Here is a 22,646-nt window from a genome sequence, read left to right as displayed (position 1 = left end):
AATAGGCCATATTTGCATCAAGCAGCCGGACTCCCAGAACTTATTCCAGAACTCACAGAGCTAATCACGCAGGCTGGCCCCAGACAACCTGGCAGTCATGCAACACTGCATTTTACATGATTTAATTTTTTGTACCCCACTTACTGTCCTGTGTTGTGGTTTTACCACACTGATTTCCCCACAGGGGTGTTTGGTGTACTCTAGACCAGAGATATAAAAATCAAGGTGACTTAACCCTATAATTTCTCCCAGTCTTTGTTTGCTCCAGTTACGCCTGAAGTCTAACAAGGACAAGAGGGACACTACTTAGCCATGCTGTGTGCTTTTCACCACTACCCTAGTCCTGCCACTATCAATACTTTCTACACGTCTACGTGCCAGGTACCGGTTAGGCATTTCTATATACATTATTTATAAACACTTACAACAGCCTTACAAGGTAGATATTTGTCCCCTAACTTACAGATGAGGGAACTAAAGTTCGGTAGTGCATACTTCTCTAGAATATACTGTGTGCCCAGTTTCTGATATATGAAAATGCACTCAATAGATGAAACAAATGAGGAAAGAAAACTTTCAGTTTTATATTATAGCTGGAAAAGAGATGGGGAAACAGAAGTGAAAGAAGAAATATATTTTTACTTTTTGGAAGAAGAAGAGCACAATCTCTAAAAATTTTATTTAAAGAATAAACATCAGAATGCACACACATCCTTGAACTCTCTCTTTCTCCCCTTGTTTTCAATAGCAAAAAAAATTCCCAAACCAAATCTCAAAAAAAAAGGGCGGGGGGGGGGGGAAGAATCCCATTGCAGTATATAGGGAAGAAGTTCTACTTTCATGGGATGATATTCCCATCTTTTGTATCAAGAATTTTTCACAGCTTGTCATTCGTGTGATTTTAGAAGCAGCTCTAATTTTACCTGAACATTCAAGAAGGATATACTTAGTAGACTCTAAAGAATACTCAGGTGTGATTCCAAGGCTAGTCCCACCACCACTTCCAAAATTTAAAGTTTTTATCACAACATGAAAGTGAAAAACAACCAAATCAGGTTAAGATAGGGAAACTGTGGAGTCAGTGAGGCTCGCTCGTTACCTAAAGGACCAGGCCTCAACGCAAAGGGGAGGGAATAAATTCATGCCTCAGCAAAATCACAAATAACTCTACAAGCTCCAGGGCTGCCCATCAACATCTAAAGTGCTAATGTTAAATCTAAAAATATGAAGGATCCACTCCACCTTGTGATACTTTAGAACAGCACGGATAAAACTAAGCCAAGAGCTCGAAATGGCTCACAAGCCTGTTTCCTAATGTTCTTGTTTGTTTTGATGAATAAATGTTTCACTAAAACTCCATATGAAAAGAAAATTGCTTCAAAGTTTCTAAATGCTATATTGCTGTTTAAATAGACTTTTATCATGGATTTGCAAGCCTTTGGTACCAACACACTAAAATCTGTAGTGGCCATGACCCCAAAATTACTATTCTGATTTTCTAGAAAAAATTAAATTAGTCCTCTATCACCCTGAATTAAGTTTGTTCCCATGGCAAATCACACTGTTTAATTTCATCATATTCTACTAATTCAATTATTTCTCTAACTTGTTATGATTAAAACTTTAATTTCATAAAATCCTGGCCATTTCACCTAATTTTGTATTACTGATTTTACCAATAAGAATAATTTTATTTTTATTATTAAAGGGAGAAAACTTGGAGTAAAAAAGTGAAGTCCCTTTATAATCTTCAGCAAATCACTACAACCAAGAAAATTTCTTTATCTGCAAAATGAAAGTAACAGACAACATTTATTGGGCACTTTTCATGTCTCAGGCATTATTGTTTTAATTCTCATGATTCTCCAAAAATGGTACTATTACCATCCCTCTTTTACAGAGGAGGAATGAGTTAGTGGGTAATAACTTGCCCAAGTCACACAGAAAGTAAATGATACAGCTAGGATGGAAACACTTGTCATGCATATCTCCCAGGCTATTATAATGACAACTGCTACAAAGGACTTAAGAGTCTTTATGTATTACCAAGAGTTCTAAACATGTGTGATTATTACTAAAGTTATGACAAATTATTCAAGAAACAAAAAATTTACAAAACACAAGGTCAAAGACTGATCCACAAAGAATATTTACTCCTCCTTAAGACTGAACTAGCCATGTATAATACTTCCAATGCTCCCAGGACTGTCCACCTCATCAAAATAAAACTGAATCACATTTTAATATGTGTATATTATCTGGGACAAAACTAAAAGTCCTATTAAATTCAAGATATATTACATTGATTACTCTCTGGATCTATTAAACCCTATATCACCTTGACATGGAAGAAAATTGGGTTAGTTTGTCATGATATTTCAGAAAGTTCTATTGATTTTTACTTCATTTTCTGTGGTTTTACAGGTTTTGAAGACTTGCCTTTTTCTAGGAAAGAGAAACCCATATAAGATTTAAATGAATAAAAGTATATCTATGTTCTTGGTGATGTATTTTATTCTTTGATGGGTACATTTGAATGAAAGTCTGAGGATAACGGTAAAAGGGAGAAAAGGTAAGTGGAAAGGGAACTGTAGGTTGGAACAACATGGCGACAGAACCAAAGGCAAAGATGAGCTATTAGAGCCACTGTATTTCTCTTTTTCACACTTTGAGTCCATGTGAACCACGGGTCTGAAAGGATTCTGTGCAGTGGACTTGAAAAACGAGCCCACTGAAAGAATGTTCTTGAGTTTATAGATGCTGATGTTTTTTTATACCAGAAGAGCTATCTGGATTATATTTTAAAAGAAGGAGGATAAAGATCAAGAAGATGGGGAGGGAAAAAAGACAGGGAAGGAGGGAGGGGAAGACGAGAAAGAAAAACCTTCACAGGGTTGTCTATGCATTGAAGTTCTGAAGCCAGTGCAATTAGGGGCAACTTTTAGACAAGAAGAGAGACTGATTGCTAGGCAGAAGAACGTCACGGGAAACAAAGGAGAAAAGGCACAAAGGAGCCGGATCAGGGAGGGCCCTGGATGTCAGGGTAGGGAGTTTGCAACTTCTCCTGCTGGAAGAAGAAACCGTGTACTATTTATTTAACTAAGCAAAGAAGTGCAAACGCTGGTGACCTAACCACTTCAATGACCTACAGTTAGTACTTAACTGACCTACATTTAGCATACAAGAGATGCTAGAGATCAACCAGGATGAGCCCTAGTCAAAGTCCATTCATGGTCTATTGCGTTTCTGCTCCTCAGCTCCTCCAAGCCCTCGTTACTTCGGATTTAGGGTCTTAGGATCTCAGCTAGCCTGAGAGATCACAGAGAGCAAATCTGGCTTGTTAGCACAACTCCCAGAGGAAATTTCCTTCCCACATCCACTAAAAAACCTTAATGAAAGGTACAAATTAAAGTGACTTTACCTTTCATTAACTCATTTATTTATTTTTACATATTTAAAATTATTTTTATTTGCAGATTTCAATGTCTTTTTGCATATATTGTAAAAACAAATGCAAAGTAAAAATGATCACATAATTCAAATGTTTTTATATTGGCTAGGTCAAAAAATAGGCTATCAATTAACTTTTATATCTTACATTTTCTCTTTATTGTCATATTATATATTCTATTCCATTTTATATAACAGAAACAAAATCCACTGTCCAAACAAGTCATATGCAAGATGTGATTTTTTTTTTCTTTTAGGTTTCCTAACTTTTTTCAAAACATTACAATGTGCATAGTTGGAAATAGATAGATTATCTTTGAATTATATATAACTTTTTAAAGACTACGAACTATAAAAAAAATACTATCAAAATCAGTACAGGTATTTATATGTATATTTGTACTGATTTCGAACAGTAAAAACATAGATGGTAGATTATATTATGTACTTATATCTTTACTGTCTATGCCATTCAGATGTTAGCCTCTTGAGTGTAGTGCCTAGAGCAATGCCAGTGAACAGTAGGCATTCTAATACTCACTGAATGAATAAACATAAATAATTTATTACCCTGAGATATTTTCACTTGTCTGAGAACCATTTGCACTTGACAATTCAGCTTTACCCATGTCAGATCACCTCCATTCCTCAACTGTAACTGCTCAACCATTCCACGTTGGAATGTAGGCTTGAGGGCTTTGGAAGACAAATTCTTAGAAAGTGGATTGAAGGAGGTGAATGACAGGCAGACTGTATTTGCAGCCAACAGACCTTATTTAACACAATTTCTATTCAGCCCAATTTTGCTAACAAGCTTTCACATCTTAGATGGCATACAAAGTAAAAAGAATGGCAGTGATAGGTACAGCACACGAAAGCCCCAGGCAACTGAACGAAGTGTAATTGAATTACAGGAATTCAGTTGATGTGGACCAGAATTTTAGAGGTGACATCTTAAATAAGGTAACTAAAACACAAAGGCATAAGCAAAGAATAAGAAATACAGACTTTGCGGAAATAAAAGAGCTTACCTGCTTTAGAACTTCAACTAAAACTAAACAGAAAATGAAATCTACTGCTAAGTCTCTCCTTTCAAGAAGATAATCTCTTTCACGTTGCTGTTCATCCCTGAAACAAGAACAAATTGGGATGGCTCACGTTATGTACTGAATTCCTAATAAATATGGTGTTCCACAGCAATTGTTAGTACAAGTTTTTTTCATAACCCAACGCATGTATTACATGTTCTCACATTCTCTCTCTTTTTGTACATTAGGTATTTATATACACATTTCACTATTATATCTGTCAGAAACTAAACCTAATCTAAAAGAATTAGTAAGAGGAAGAAAAATATTTTAAATTTCATTTAGAAAACCTAACATTGTTCCATATTTGATCAGTACTTTTTTTTATTAAGAACTGAAATAAAAGTAATAATTTTCTGAGGAAAATACAATGCCAGGTAACTTTCTCACAAATCTAAGTTGAAAAATCATGAGTTGCATCTACTAAAGTTCAATTCCAAACCACGGACCATCACTTGAACACAAAGAGATGTTTTATGAAAAGTCAAGATCTCCCGGAGACATTTGAAGGAGGTGAAGACAATTCTAGGATTTGGGCACCAAGAAGAGTCCCTGGTATTATAATGCAGGGTTTGGGCAGTCTTCTTGTATCACAACAATTGCCTCCCTTCACAAACCACGTGAATGGCACCTTCTTTGAATATTTTCTTAACTTCTACAACTATTAAAGCTATTAAAACTATCAAAATTAAAAATTTACTCACTGAACTGCTGAAAGGGCACTCCTGTCTTTGCATGACTAGTACTGCAGAGCTGCACCTAGCTTAGCTGGTACCTTCCTTTGACTTACAATTTAAGTAAGGACTACCCTTTCCTCTTACTGCCACCTTCATACCAAAAGTAATCAATGCTTTTGCTTAGAAACCAAAAAATAACAATCTTCAGTTGATAACACTATCATAGCCCCTTCATTGGAAATGTTTTGATTCTAGGTAGAACAGTGGAAAATAAGCCACTTACCCCTTAGACTTTGTGCTAGATCGAGGCCTATACTCATAAGATTCATCTTCAGTTCCATTCTGGCGTCTGTACCAGTCAAACAAGGTGCGAAGTAAGGAAGGGAGACAGTGCTCTGCTACTGAGCTCATAGAGCTTATCAACTGAAAAGACAGGACATTACCCGAAAATAAAATACAACATTGAAGTACCACACTCCTAACTCTATTAGTAATCATCTAGAAATGATTAACATTTGTAGAATAAACATAGTAATTCAAATGCAGTAAGCATGTTTTAAAATAAAAATAAGGGCTAAGGGTTTAGCCAAGCAATAAAGTGGGCTAAGAAGTTTAACCCACTATCAAACTTTACTAAACCCATTCAGTGGCTGTCAACCTTTCTGCTGCCACCACATGCCATTCACGTGTAAAAACACGCCATCGGTAACATCCCTGATTATACAAATGGATATCTCTGGGAGAACTGTCATGTATAACATGAAAAAACCATATCTACTTCGTGCCCCAGCCAGTTCCTCTGTGCTCATGTGAATTAAAAGGTTCTAAAATGTTGCCACTAGAATGGATGAGGAGATGTAGAAACAAAGATGACTACACTATGATAGAACTCTGGGAAAAGCTCCAATTTACTCTGTACTGCTGCTACGACACAGAACAGAGAATTATAATTAATTTGTGATACCCGCAAATAAACATAGTAGAAATGTATTGTAAACAAGCTTTTAAAGCTTAGAATATAAAAATGGACACATAAAGATAAATGTAGTGGGATGAACAGTTGCTACTCAATTTGAGGCATCACTGAAACTATTCGAATTTTAGGTGAATATCAGATTTAATCCATGAATGAACCCAACTTGCCTGCAGTGGTGGTAAGAGGTACACCAGCTACCTTTAGTAATCCCTAAGGTCACTCTTCATCTTGAGGATTGCAAGAAAAGAATTCTCTCTTCATAAGAATTTCTGTATCTGATTCAACCCACTGCTCATAAAATTAATATTCTTTTTTTTTTTTTTGAGGAAGACTGGCCCTGAGATAACATCCGTGCCCATCTTGCTCTATTTTATATATGGGACGCCTGTCACAGCATGGCTTGATAAGCAGTGCTTTGGTCCGTGCCCAGGATCCAAACCAGTGAACCCTGGGCCGCCGAAGTAGAGCATGTGAACTTAACCACTACACCACCAGGCTGGCCCCTAAGATTAACATTCTAAAATCAGCATACAGTCAAACATGCTTCATTTTTTTTTCTTAACTAAAAAACTATGGGTTGCAGAAATACTCAAGGCCTTTCAGTTCCATGACTATAGGAAGAGGGAGATAAAGAAGATAAACTGATACCAATAGGAATCAAACATGTAATTTTCCTAATGTTTTAAATTCTTTATATAACTTCAAAATGTACTTCATCCAGGAAAATAAAAAAGAATGAGTTTATCTGATTGTGTAGGCTGTTCTCTTTTTCATTGTCTCTGCTTTTCTTTAATCATGCTTTTATTTATAAATTACCATAATTTCAAAGGTAAATAGTTTGTAATACAGGGAATTAAAATAAAAACAAGATCCTATGGGGCCAGCCTGGTGGCATGGTGGTTAAGTTTGTGTGCTCCGCTTCGGTGGCCTGGGGTTCACGAGTTCACCTCCTAGAACATACGCACCACTTGTCAAGCCATGCTGTGGTGGCACCCCACATACAAAGTAGAGGAAGATTGGCATGGATGTTAGCTCAGGGACAATCTTCCTCACCAAAAAGAAAACAAGAAGAAGAAAAAAAAGATTCTAATTTTATTTAACTGTTTTATTAAGAATGAATAGCGTCATTCAAAAGAAATCGCTTTTAATATCTAGAGAAAAATAAAACACCACCTGCCACTATAAATATATATTAAAACAATTTATAACATGCATAGCTTTTTACTGTGGAAAAAAAAATCAAGCTATGAGGCATCATCATTTATAATTTTATTAATCATTTACATAAGAAAACAATTGGAAATTTGCCTTAAAATGTTGTTTAACAGGATTTCAAATTCTGAATGTACATTCATTCATCATTAGTGAAGTAGATTAGACATGTGAATAATCTAAATACCTTTAAAATAATATATTAATAGATAAATAAGTAATAATTAGTAATAATTGATACCTTTTGTAGTGGAATTAAGATTTGAATATTAAGATTATAATTAACATTAAGATTATAATTAACATTAAGATTATAATTAAGATTATATAAGGTTATCTTAATATTACTGTTAACAGAGGACTAGCCTTCCTATTCATGGTTTCTTCATAGACCAGTGGCTATTTACTAAGTGTAGGCATCAGAATCGCTTAGGGAGCTATGGGAAAACACAGGTGGCAGGGCACTGCTCCAGGTGATTCTGATTCAGCAGAACTGGACTGAGAGCCAGAAACACAGTATTCTGGTAAGTCTCCACCAAGTAATTCTAACCAGTCAGCTTGATCTAGTCAATTAAACTCATATGAACATTAACTTCTATTTCCTAGATACATAATAATGAGAAAAGTACTAGATGGCAGAGAAAGCTAATCTGGGTTATTGGTTTTTTGCCAACAACACATAATAAAATAACTCTTGAGCAAACATAATTATGATAAAATAACACTTGATCAAACGTTCAATCTCAGCCAAGAGGAAAGAATTAACACTAGAGGAATACTACATCAATTTTTAGATACTGGCATTCTATATAAAGGTTCTAATATCACAATCGGAAAAAATAAATGTTAAAAGGTAAAATACTATTACGTAAAAACTGGTACACAAGGAAAGATTGAGGGCTGTAATTGGAAACATTCTGAGAAAATTTCAAATGGCACAGAAGAGAGATTAACAATGAAAAGTAAAACATTTTAAAATGCTAAATGAACAGAAATCAATAAAGTTCACAGCTCATCCTATGAACTATAAAGTTCACAGTTCATGCGAACTTTTTCACACGTTTTGTTAAAAAACAATCTACCAATTCTAGACTGAATCTAGTGTATAAAGATATAAAGGATCATTAAACAAAATAAAGACATTTCTTAATATTGGATATATTCAGACTAGACTATTACAATGAACACTTTCCTTTCAGGAAAATATATTCCCCCCAAATTGGCATACCTGGTCAAACTGAAGATCTTCACCCCTCTGAAGAGATCTAGATAATGGCTTCTCCTACAATTAAAAAAAAGTATATATACAAAATATTAGAAATCTTATATATGATATGCAGTTTAGATTTGTGAATTGGTTTTGTTTTTGTTTTCATTTGTAATTAGATTGTTTTAAAGAAAGGTAGGCCTCCCGCTTGCCCAGGGTCACACAACTAGGATTCAAGCCTGAGTGTGGCTCCAGAGCCAGAGCTCTCTCCAGGATACCCTCCAAAAAGAGTGGCCATAAGTCCTATAACTGGGGTGGGGGGGGGGGGGGGGGCGGGGATGAGAAAGTAACTACAGGAGGAGACAGAAAAGAGGTATCGGGGTGACTCCTAGGTTTCCAGTTTGCACACATGGATGATGGATGGTGGTACTGCTCTCTGAAAGGGGGAATACAACGGGAAGACAAAGTTTAAACGGAAGGACATATTCTGGTGACATTGAGTTTAACGTCCCTATAAGCCATAATAGAGAAGATGTTGACTAATAGGGGCTTGAAGAACACAGAAGAGCAGACTAGCCTGGAGAGAGAAATTTGGAAGCCATCACTGTATAGAAAGTAACCAAGTTCATGAAACAAAGTCAACTACCTAGGAAGACATAGGTAAGACGAGGTCCTAGATTTAAATTTTGAGAAATTCTAACAGTTAACGTTTATGTACTCAGCCTCACAAAGATTATCAACATTCCCTAAATTCTATAAATTTAACATGATCCTCTGGTAAAAACAGAAATTTTTTAATCCAATAAGCTGATTAAATGTTCATATGGAGAAATAAATAATTCTTGATTATGCCAAGTCACTATATCAGTAAAGAAAATACAGAAATAGACACAAATACAGATGGAAAAATAACAAGGGCAGAAATTCAAATATTGTAGCAAAGATGGAAAACTTAATATATAGCATTGGGATAATTAGATTGTCTGCAGGAAATATTACGTGACATCATTACCTCAATGAATCCTAAGTGTTTTTTAAAATTTTAAAACAAAATCATCAAAATCCTAGAAAAAAAATCCTAGAAGAAAGGTGGTAGGTTTTTCTTGAGTTCATAATAGTTTACATCATTGGGAAATTTCAGTTGTACATTATTTCTTGTCTGTCACCACATAGGTGCTCCCCTTCACCCCCTGTGCCCACCCCCTACCCGCCTTCCCCTGGTAACAACTGAACTGTTTTCTTTGTCCATGTGCTTGTTTATATTCCACATATGAGTGAATTCATCTGGTGTTTGTCTTTCTCAGTTTGGCTTATTTCGCTTAGCATAATTCCCACCAGGTCCATCCATGTTGTTACAAATGGGATGATTTTGTCTTTTTTTATGGCTGAGTAGTATTCCATTGTATATATATACCACATCATCTTTATCCAATCATCAGTCAATGGGCATTTAGGTTGCTTCCATGTCTTGGCTATTGTGAATAGTGCTGCAATGAACATAGGGGTACATATGTTACTATGGATTGTTGATTTCAAGTTGTTTGGGTAGATACCCAGTAGTGGGATAGCTGGGATATATGGTAGTTCTATTTTTAGTTTTTTGAAGAATCTCCATACTGTTTCCCATAGTGGCTGCACCAGTTTGCATTCCCACCAGCAGTGTATGAGGGTTCCCTTCTCTCCACACCCTCTCCAACATTTATTTTTAGTCTTAGAGATTATAGCCATTTTAACAGGCATAAGGTGGTATCTTAGTGTAGTTTTGATTTGCATTTCCCTGATGATTAGCATGATCATCTTTTCATGTGTTTATTGGCCATCTGTATATCTTCTTTGGAAAAATGTTCACATCCTCTGCCCATTTTTTGATTAGATTGTTTCTTATTTTGTTGTTCAGTTGTGTGAGTTCCTTATATATTATGGACATTAACCCCTTATCAGATACATGATTTGCAAAAATTTTCTCCCCATTGGTGGGCTGTCTTTTGGTTTTGATCCTAGTTTCTTTTGCCTTGCAGAAGCTCTTTAGTCTCTTTTTCTTTTGGTTCCCTTTTCTGAGAAAACATGGTATTCGAAAAGATCCTTTTATGTTTGATGTCAAAGAGTGTACTACCTATATTATCTTCCAGGAATTTTACAGTTTCAGGACTTATCCTCAGGTCTTTGATCCATTTTGAGTTTATTTTTGTATATGGTGTGAGATAATGGTCTACTTTCATTCTTTTGCATGTGGCTGCCCAGTTTTCCCAACACCACTTATTGAAGAAACTGTCTTTTCTCCATTGCATGTTCTTGGCACCTTTGTTGAAGATTAGCTGTCTGTATATGTGTGGTTATATTTCTGGTCTTTCAGTTCTCTTCCATTGATCTGTGTGCCTGTTTTTGTCCCAGTACCAGCTGTTTTGATCACTATGGCTTTGTAGTACATCTTGAAGTCAGGGATTGTGATACCTCCGGCTTTGTTCTTCTTTCTCAGTATTGCTTTAGCAATTCGGGGTCTTTGGTTGCCCCATATGAATTTTAGGATTCTTTGCTCTATTTCTGTGAAGAATGTCTTTAGGATTGTGATTGGGATTGTACTAAATCTGTACATTGCTCTGGGAGGTATGGACATTTTAACTACGTTTATTCTTCCAATCCATGTGCCTGGAATCTCTTTCCATCTCTTTATGTCCTTATCTATTTCTTTCAATAATGTCTTATAGTTTTCATTGTATAAGTCCTTCACCTCCTTCGTTAAATTTATTCCTAGGTACTTTATTCTTTTTGTTGCAACTGTAAATGGAATTGTATTCTTGAGTTCTCTTTCTGTAAGTTCATTATTAGAGAAATGCAACTGATTTTTGTAAGTTGATTTTGTACCCTGCAACTTTATTGTAGTTGTTAATTATTTCTAATAGTTTTCTGATGATATATAAGATCATGTGATCTGCAAACAGCAAGAGTTTCACTTCTTCACTCCCTAATTGGATTCCTTTTATTCCTTTCTCTTGCCTTATTGCTCTGGCCAAAACCTCCAGTACTATGCTGAATAAGAGTGGTGATAGTGGGCATCCTTGTCTTGTTCCTGTTCTCAGGGGGATGGCGTTCAGTTTTTCCCCATTGAGTATGATGTTGGCTGTGGGTTTGTAGTATATGGCCTTTATTAAGTTAAGGTAATTTCCTTCTATCCCCATTTTGTTAAGAGTTCTTATCATAAATGGCTGTTGGATCTTGTCAAATGTTTTCTCTGTATCTAATGAGATGTTCATGTGGGTTTTATTCCTCATTTTGTTAATGTGGTGCATCACACTGATTAATTTGCAGATGTTGAACCATCCCTGTGTCCCTGGAATACATCCCACTTGATCATGATGTATGATCTTTTTGATGTATTGCTGTAGGCAGTCTTTTTTTAACAATCTCAGACTTTTCTAAATATGATACAAAATGCAGAAACAAACAAAAATAGTAAATTCAACCACATATAAATAAAAAAGTATACGCATAGTAAAAAAAAAAAGAATGAAGGTCAAATGACAAAATAGGAAAAATAGTTGTAATAGATATTATAGACAAAGGTCTAATTTCCTTAACATACAAACAGTTCCTATAGATCATTAAGGGAAAAATTCAATAACCCAACAGAAAAAAATGTACAAAGAATCAACAGATAGTTCACAAAAAGGAAATGTTTATAGCTCCTAAATATCTGTTCATATACTTAACCTCACTCAGAAGAGAAATGCAATTTAAAAACACAAAGAAGTACTCCCTAGCTATCAGATTTGCAAAGTTCAAAAAGTCTGCCAGCATGATGTTTTGGTGAGGTTACTCTCAAATGGTGAGAGTCCTCTCAAATAATGCCAATGAGAAAGTAAATAGATAACAACATCCTTCGAATACTATTTGGCAATATTTGTCAAAATTTTAAAACGTACACATCCTTTGACCCAGCAAAAGTTCCACTCATAAGTATCTATCTTACACACATAATCACATCTGTAAAATGATTTTCATAAAATATTCACTACAGCTTCATCTGCAACAGCAAAGATTAGAAATAACTAAAGTCTACCTATATTATGATACATCCATAGAACAGAAAGAATACCGTGACGACTTTTAAACAAATGACATAGCTCTATACATATTAACATGGAATAATCTCCTAGGTATAATGAGAGCGTGCTATACACACACACTCACACTTGCTATTAAATACACAGACTATCTCATTAAAAAAAAGAGAGAAAGAAATGTGTTTGCAAGTGGGGAGAAAAATTGGACAATTAGGAAAAGGGGTTAGGAGTGGAAGGTTGTTCCTGTACAGATTTTTGTACCATTTGAACTTCCATGATACAACACAAGCCAAGGGAAAAGAATACTTCAAAAAGAAAGAAACAGTGTATTGACAGTAAAATACAATACTTTCATGAGGTGACCTTTCAGTATGGTTGCTTCCTATTAATTTAAACGGTATCAAGAGAAGCTTCTGATTTAGTGTTGCATCTTGCTTCAGCACACAGCATTACTGGAATGCTTTTTTTTTTTTTTTTTAACTTTCCATCTGTTCTGTTAATTTGTTTACTGAAAAAACACATGAGTTCCTACTATGGGCAAGCAATATCTGTGACCTAAAGATGGTGCGGTGGGACTCACTGTGGAAAGCTTAGACTCTTTACCCTTCAACCACTGGGTCTGCGGGGCATAATGGATACTATGGCCTCTCCACCCTCTCTCATCTGCATGTGAAATCATTCTTGCTTGTATGAAGACATGCCCATGAAAGGGTCATTCTAGATCACTGTCTCAAGTTAGAATAGAAAGATCACCCTTGCCACATACAGAGGCCTCTATCAAAGGAGTGAAGGAATGGGTTATGATACTTTGTTGCATTAGGTTGAGAGGAAGAGGGATTAAAGAAAACCCTGGACAGATAAAAGTTTTGATGGACACTGGACATTATGATGGTTAATTTTATGTGTTAACTTGACTGAGCCCAAATATTTGGTCAACATCATTCTGGATGTGTCTGTGAGGGTCTTTTTGGATGAGATTAACATTTGAATTGCTAGACTGAGTAAAGCACACTGCCCTCCCTAAAGTGAGTGGCCCTCATCTGATTAGCTGAAGGCCTGAAAAGAACACAAAAGGCTCACTATCTCTGGAGTAAGAAAGAACTCCCCTTGCCTGTCTGCAGTGAGCTGGGACATCAGTCCAGACCTGCCTTTCTTCCTATCTCAAACTGATGCATCGGCTCTTCCCGGGTCTGCTGGCTTTCAGACTGGAACTGACACCATCAGCTCTCCTGGGTCTCCAGCTCGCCCACTGCAGATCTCGGGACTTCCCAGCCTCCATGATCATGGGAGCCAATTCCTAAATTCTTTTTATATATACATACACACACCCCTTATCAGTTCTGCTTCTCTGGAGAATGCTGACTAATATAAACATCATTTCAGATTTAATTTCCTCTTTGATCCAAGGAAAGAATATGTCCCAGGGAAAAGAAATGTGTCCACATTTACAGAAGGTGGCTAGAAGGACATTCACTGTAAACAGTAAAAATTGAAAAGCAACATCAATGCATAACAATGGATAATTTGAGTTAAAAAATCATGGTATATCAATAAATTAGAATATTGCAAAGCCAGTAAAATGACAGGAAGAACTAAATTTATAGATTAGGCAAACATCTTCAATGTATTAACTAAATTAATAATAGATATAATACTCTTATAAAAGGATAGAATGCATATATGGTGGTACACACATATAAGTAAATTTAAAGCTCTAGAAATATATATATATATATATATATACCATACACTAATAATAAGAACCAGGAATATAGATTGTTTCGTGGTTGTACTATTACTAGCTTATTTTTATTTTCTGAGTTTTCTACAAAGAACACAGATTACTTCTTCACATTCTTAAACTTGAGGGCTGCTGTTGGGTTTCCAGTGCTTGGTGGTATCTAGCAAATCCATTTAATGATAGAACTAAGACAGTAAAATCAAGAGAATTATGGTTACAGAAGAGAAGTGGGCTTTTTAATGCTTTTTTTGGTGAGGATGATTGGTCCCGAACTAACATCTGTTGCCAATCTTCCTCTTTTTTTTTCTCCCTCCCCAAAGCCCCAGTACATAGTTGTATGCCTTAGTTGTAAGTCCTTCTAGTTCTTCTATGTGGGACGCTGCCAACAGCCTGGCTTGATGAGTGGTGTGCGGAAGTCCGAGCCCACGATCCGAACCTGCGAACCCTGGGCCACCAAACCCGAGCCCGCGAACTGAACCACTATGCCATCAGGCCAGCCCCTGTATATACGTTAATGTTTACATTTAGCTTTAAAGATCTCTTACCTATTCTCTCTGTAAAAGAAACATTTGTCTGAAATTCAGAAATTAAATCATTTTAGTTTCAGTTTACTTTTGTTCTGTTAATTCAAACAAAATTTACCATAATTAGTTTAATTTAAAATAACATATTTAGTGTTATCCCTTTTGTCAGTTTTTCTACCTACTTGTCTTGATGGCTACCCCAAATATAGTTACGTAACTTGCTGAATATGAGATGCCTGGGATTGTGTTCAAATATATGATGACTGATTCTTCTGTTGAGATTTTTAGAATGATCATCTAAACTTTCTACTATGCTTTTTGAAAGTTATTTTTTATTTTTCTTTTATTTATTTATTTATTTATTTATTTGAGGAAGATGAGCCCTGAGCTAACATCTGCCACCAATCCTCCTCTTTTTGCTGAGGAAGACTGGCCCTGAGCTAACATCTGTGCCCATCTTCCTCTCCTTTACATGTGGGATGCCTGCCATAGCAAAGTTTGACAAGTGGCGAGTAGGTTCACACCCAGGATCTGAACCGGCAAACCCCAGGCCACAGAAGTGGAGTGTGCAAACTTAACCACTACACCACTGGGCTGACCCCCAGAAATGATTTTTGAATGCAAAAGGATACTCATGTCACCATTAGTACAACATGAAATAAGTGTATTGCATTAAATATAAATTACTAACGAGGAACTTTGTATTAACCTCTCAGTGTCATTATAGTGTGGCTGAGGATGCCCTAATCAAGGTCCAAGCAGATGTACTGTCTTTTGATATGAGATTTTGAAAAGATGAACCATTCAAAAATATGTTTATAGTACATGCAAGCCATTATCACAACAACAAAAAGGATACAAATTATTCTCTATATTCACATATATATGAATGCAAAGACTTATGTACAAGAATGTTTACTGTGGCATTTTTTTCCCAGAGTTGTCCCAAATTGAGGTAAGTCCCAAACTGCCTACCAACAAATAATGATAAAAAAAAAAATTTGTGGTAGTTTTATTGAAATAATATTAAATTGTTAGGAAGAAAGAAACAAATTGATATGGGCTGATATAGAACAATCTCCAATCTATATCACTAAACAAAAATATCTAGGTACAGGAAAAAAAATTATATATATATATATATATATACATACACACACACACATATATATAGATAAAACTTCCCATTTGTGCTTTTAAAAAAGGTGGCAGGTGCTACAGAGATAGATAAATAATAGACATGAACAATGGTAGACTAAAAATTGTGGACAGAGATTATCTTGATTCAGAATGGAAGGAAGAGTCACTACTTTTATTACATAACCTTTAGAACTATTTCCACTTTTTATAATGTCATTATTTCATAATAATATAAAAAATTAATAATGACACTAAGGCTCACAATCTTTTATAGTCTAAATTGGTTATTTAACTAGGATATATGTATAGAGCACCAATAGCAACATGTAGCTTCCAGGGAAAGCCACAGAGTTTATTGAAAAGATTTTGATAGCATAACAATGCTACTGAAATATTTCAATAATATGCAACTAAAGATGGCAGGGTGAACGCACACGCTTAAAATCCCACTTATAAAGCTTAAAACCAAAAGGTCAGAGAGAACGGGAGAAGAGGTAAAAAGCAGATGGAAGAGCATAACTATCTATCTCACCAAACAACAGCGAGTCCAAAGCAGGCAAGGGGAAAAGTCAAGACATCTGTTCATTCCTGCAGCTACTCATCCGTTCACCTGAACCATCTACTGAGTGTACAGTACAGTAGGAACAGCTCTTGGCTCTGGAGACACAGCCATGAACACAATGGAAAACAATCCCTGTCCTCACAGAGCTAAAAGTCTAATGAGAAAGCAAAGAAAAAATATATTATCTTAGGTAGACTTTAGGATAGGACGTTGGAATGGGGGTTGAGATTTTAGATAGAAGGACCACTGAGAAGATGACACTTGAGTCACAATGGGAGGGAAGTGAGTGAGCTGGCCATGCAGAGTGAAGGAAAGATAATCCAGTTGACACTCGGAACTCCCAAAAGTCTCAGGATGGAGAACTTCAGCACTCTGAAAGTGTGGGTGAAGGTGAAGCTAAAAGTAAGAGGGCTGGGGCCAGCCTGGTGGTGTAGTGATTAAGTCCGCATGCTCTGCTTTGGCGGCCCAGGGTTCATGGTTTTGGATCCCAGGCATGGACCTACAACACTGCTCATCAAGCCATGCTGTGGCGGTGTCCCACATACAAAATAGAGGAAGACTGCCACAGATGTTAGCTCAGGACCAATCCTCCTTAAACAGAAAGAGGAGGATTGGCAGCAGATGTTAGCTCAGGGCCAATCTTCCTCACCAAAAAAAAAAAAAGAAAAAAGAAAAAAAGTAAGAGGGCTGATTGAAGGATTGTTTAAGAAAGATTAGAAAGATTTAGATCCTCCCTCTTGTTCCCTTCACTCACTCTGCTTAGCAGGTTGACTGTCCCTCCACCTTACCCACGCAGGAATTGCCCTTTTTAGGAAGGGGCAAAAAAGATAAACACTGACTGAGGGATAGTACAGTTGAAGATAAGGTTATCATACTGAAGTCAGGGAGCTTAGTAAAAATTTATACACCAAATATCACAAAACCCAGTTACCTTCTGCCTCTAGAGACCCAGAATGCTAGCAGCCAAGCCTAAACCCTCCCATTTAGGGTACTGGGGGAACCTTCTCTGGGGATTCTGACTAGCCCCCAGAAAGAGAGGCAACACTGATGGTTCAGCTGATTACACACTGAAGACCACAGTCAAAAAGGCCCCAGTCAGATGTTTAGTGCCTCAATCATAAATTATAACATGTTACAACAAACATGTAAGGAGAAAGCAAAATTTTTGGAAGAAATAAGAGATCATATGGGGAGAAGACATTTTTAAATATATATATATATATATATATATATATATATACTATTCTCAAAAAATAGCAGAGTTGTAAAAATGCTGGGTCTAAACCAACTACAGAAAGTCTAAACCAGCAGGTGATTGGTTAAAGCATTTTTCCCCATCTTCTTTTCTAGTCACTGGCCATCTAAAAGATTAACAGATAAGCTTGGATGTGCCTGGATCATTACCCAGGATTGATCCACCTCCTTTAAGGAAGAAAGAAACCTAAGGTATTGGATTGCATAGTTTGCAAGCTGCAATTTCAATCAATGACTGCCCATCATTCCTGAATCTTCCTTCTAAAATGAAAATGAATTGTGGCTAAAAATCAAGCTCAGCTTCTCTTTGATCCTTTTGGCCTCCTTAACGTCCTTTCATTAAGGCTTCTAATATGAGAATAAAGACGCCGGTTCTCTCATTTTAGTGGTAGATTAAAATCTGTTTGCAAAAGCCATTCTCATGTGTGCTTCTAAGATTTTTTGGAACCTGCTGTCCAACTGAGCATAGGATGTGCCAGTCTCCTTGTATCTAACAATCCATGAATGCTGTTTTCTTTACAGTGACCCTGCAAGAGTTTCATTTGAAAACTCAAGAGAGTCCTCTTGGATGGTTGTTTATTACCTAAAAGGGTACAGAGTCAACTTTAAAATAAATGAAATCAAGTAAATGCATCTGAAGCTATAATAAAAGCATTATGACAATATCAGATTAAAGGTATTTTCATTATTTAATCTTGATGCTGGGTAGATAATACACAATCTACCCAGACTTGGATATAAGTCAAACAAAGGTGGCAGAGATCTGATGCAGATAAGAAGAAATTATGCTGGTATACAGGAATATAGGGGTAAAAAATCTAGAAAATATGGGGATTTTCTCAGCCAGTGTTTGCCTTTGGCTGCTGCAGCCCACGACATTGGGGGTCTTCCTGGTGTGTGAGGAAGAGTAAGCAGGACTGACTCTTCTAGGTGTGGGGATGGGGGAGAAACATCTATTTTCTGATGGAATCCTCACCACTATTCATTAGTTTATGAATAATTTCATAAAACTATTCATAATAATTTTATCATCTCATCTTAGATTTACATAACAGATGTTTCTGAAATTAGCTACTAAATGAATGAATAAAATATAGTCAGCATCAGACTACTCTGAAAGAACTATTAGAAACCCAGGCTAGAACAATGACATTATGCTTTGTTAGAAGACCAAAGGACACATGCCACAGAATGACCTTAGGGCTCAATTCAACTTAAAATACAAACCTTTACTAAGAACCTTCTACTAAGCACCTACCACCACGGGCAGTGCTGCAGAAAGAGAGGCAACAAGCAGCTCACATCAGAGGAAACAAACACGTAAGCAATCAACCATAATATGGCAATGTCAGAATCTAGGAGTACAAACAAATTATTATGGTACAACAAAGATTCGTTTAGCTTGGAGGACGATCACTACGTTAGAGGGAACATATGGGAGGTTGGAAGGATGAGTAAAGGTTTAAAAAACAGAGGAGTTAAAAGCATTTTAGACCAAGAGAAAAACAAGAACAAACACATCAGGGCAAAAGAATACACAGAGGAAACATCAAGCATCACAGCATCCAACAGGATGGGAGAATTGAGAGACAGTATACAAAGAGTAAGAAGACTGTGAAGAGGCTGGAAGGACCCACCAAGAACTTGAATTTATTTCATAGCAATGAAAAGTGAGCAAGATTTTTAAAGAGGAATGGTGATAATACTTGTTTTAGATATAGAAAAGTCTGGAGAGAGCAAGGAAAATGGAAAGGCGATAGATCACCTCTTGACTGGTTAGAAGGCCACTGCAGAACCTACGACAGTGACAATGGCATCGGAAGAAAAAGGAAGGAGAAAGACACAAAATCACCATTTTACTGACTCAGTCAAATTAGGTAATTTCACCTATATTGTCTTTTAATATTTTAACTCTCAAGGTCTTTACATTTCAAAATTAAAATTCCTTTAAGAATATATAACATTCGAGAGCTGACAGGACCATACCACATGGTGCTGTTTATAAAATGTTTTATAAAATAGGTAATAAAGTGCTTTAAAAACGTGCTGTGCGAGTTGAAAATTGCTGAAGCTAGGTGATGGGCCTGGGGGGTTAATTATACTATAATCTGTACTTTCATCAAAGTTTGAAATTTTTCATAAACTTTTTTTTTCTTTTTTCAGGTTTATTGAGATATAACTGACAAATAAAATTGAAATATATTGAAAGTGTTTTGGTATATGTATACATTGGTATATGTATACATATTTGGTATATGTATACATTGTGAAACAATCCCACCACTGAGTTAATTAACACATCCATCACCTCACATATTAACCTTTTTTGGGGGTGAGAACACAAGTTCTACTCTCTTAGCAAATTTCAATTATACAATACAGTATTATCAACTATAGTCACCATGTTCCATAAATGTTTTTTAATGTGTATTTTTTAAAAAGTAGTTCCCTTTCTTACCGTTGCTGTTTAAGTAGGTTAGTGTAGCAATCTATCATGTAATTCACAGGCTATTGATGGAGAAAATTAACTTTTTATAGATTAAGTACATCTATAATCAAATCTTATAATCATTAATTCATATCTATAAGCTCTTGTAAACCTTATTTCTAAAACAGAACTTTGTATTATATATGTGCTATAAAATATATATACACTGGTATAAAAATAATCATTACTTTGTTATGCGGAAAGCAATCATGGAATGATTTAAATTGAATACAGTGAGCTACACAGTTTTGAAATATACATGTTGGCTAATAATCTTTTACATACTGTTATTTTTCAAACTTCAAATACATTATTTCATAGATGCTTTTCTCAGAGTAGTTTCCTTTCTCTACTTAATGATCAGGGAGAAACTCACTCACATGCAGGCACATCCTCACTCACATACTTTCACAATCTTAGCAATCTTAGTTAAGTCCTACTTCACTAAGAAAATTAAGAACACATAACGATACCTTCTTCAACTTCCCTCCTTTCTTAGGTCATCACCTATTCTCTCTTCTGTTCCTTTCCTCCCTTCCTTCTGAGGAAGTATAGCAGATTGAGTAAGCCAACAGGTTCTGAAGCCATTATGGTGCCTAACTCCTCACTCTGCCACTGACTGGCTTTGAGCTTCAGATAAGTAACAAACCCTCTGAGTCTCAAATTGGCGGTGAATACCTATCTCTAATGCAGCTGTGTAAGGAATAAATGAATTTCAGCTGTCACGTTCTCCACCTCCATCTTCTTTATGATCATCTCACTTCTAACCTACACATGATCTTGGTACATCACACATCCACTCCCTTCAAACCCAAAGACTTACTTCCTAAAGTTCTATCATCCTGCTAAAACCGTTCTCAGGTTAATTTCCAAATCCAATAAAATTTTCTCAGTGTTCATTGTAGTGCCTGTCTATATTATTTGACAATAATAATGCTATTCTATACTCTCTTTCCTTTGATATCATCATCTGTTCTTTTGGCTTTGATTATCACCCTCATGTAGATGATGCCAAAATCTCTATTTCTGGTCACCATCTCTTGTGAGTTCCCCAAAAGAATTTCCAGCTATCAAATAATTCCACGTGGTTAGATCACCAGTATCTCAAGCTTAACAAACAAAAGAAAAATCACCCTATTTACTTTTCCTACTGCAACAATATTCCTGTGTTCTTTACCTAGGTATATAGATTACCATCTTTTTGAACACTTCAAAGAACCCCTAACTCTTCACTTTCACTCAAAACACCTACTTGTATTTATTTGTCAAGATCCACTGATTCTACTTCTGTTATTTGTCTCACTTTCTTCTGCCACCATCTTCACGGTTAATGCCCTAGTTGAAGACCCTTGCATTCCAGGTTGAATCCTATACAATAGCTAACAAGTCTCTACCTTTAATCTCTTCTCCCTTTTATTGTGCAACAACTGTATTATCTACAACAGCCTTCACAATTCTTCAGAATCTGACTCAAACATTTGTCTTCAGTCTTCCTCTTCCTCCCTCGTCACTAGAAGCTCAAATCACATAGAGCCCCTCTTATTCTTTAATATGCTTCATGTACTATACATACATTTAAAAATAAGTTTACTTGTTTATTACAAGTTTGGCTACTGCCATATCATCAACTTGCAGAATGTTCTAGATTTTCCTTTTTTTCTCTTATGTTTTATCTGTCTCCACAATTCCCATTGGTGAAATCCATTTTTGTTCTTTGGTGACCTGCAGTAACTTATCAAAGTAGATTCCAAAGTCATTACAGCTTTCTAAATCACTACTTTACTACTAACCTAGCCCTTAATTTTTTTATGATTTTACTTTTTTAGAGCAGTTTTAGCAAAAGTGAGCTAAAGGTACAGATTTTCCCAAATACCCCCTCACCCTACACATGCATAGCCACCCTCATTATCAACACCCCCCACCAGAGTGTTGCATTTGCTACAGGTGATGAACCTACAAGTGACACATCTTAATCATCCACAGTCCAGAGTTTACGTTAGGGTTCACTCTTGGTGTTGTACATTCTATGGGTTTGGACAAATGTATAATGACATGTATCCATCACTATAGTATCATACAGAGTATTTTCACTGCCCTAAAAATCCTCTGTGCTCCGTCTATTCATCCCTCCACCCCCAACCAACTCCTGATCTTTTTACTGTCTCTATAGTTTTGCCTTTTCCAGAATGTCATATAGTTGGAATTATCAGTATGTAGCCTCTTTAGACTTGCTTCCTTCAATATTTTTTTCAAGTATATTATTTCC

The 22,646-nt window shown here is 36.0% G+C and overlaps 1 protein-coding gene across 1 annotated transcript in view; it reads right to left on the bottom strand.

Moving 5' to 3' along the window:
- LOC124236837 (protein furry homolog-like) overlaps nt 1–22,646 on the bottom strand; it is a 244,218-nt gene that overhangs the window by 118,310 nt on the left and 103,262 nt on the right. Inside the window, exons 5-7 of the mRNA XM_046655776.1 lie at nt 8,632–8,685; nt 5,499–5,638; nt 4,482–4,578 (exon numbers count right to left, since the gene is read on the bottom strand). Coding sequence (XP_046511732.1) covers nt 4,482–4,578; nt 5,499–5,638; nt 8,632–8,685 — 291 coding nt within the window. The remainder of the gene's footprint in view (nt 1–4,481; nt 4,579–5,498; nt 5,639–8,631; nt 8,686–22,646) is intronic.

The sequence above is a fragment of the Equus quagga genome, chromosome 3 (assembly GCF_021613505.1).
Source record: "Equus quagga isolate Etosha38 chromosome 3, UCLA_HA_Equagga_1.0, whole genome shotgun sequence".
NCBI classification, from domain to species: domain Eukaryota; kingdom Metazoa; phylum Chordata; class Mammalia; order Perissodactyla; family Equidae; genus Equus; species Equus quagga.
The sequence above is the reverse complement of the archived record's forward strand: the minus strand, read 5'-3'. Positions and strand labels throughout refer to the sequence as shown.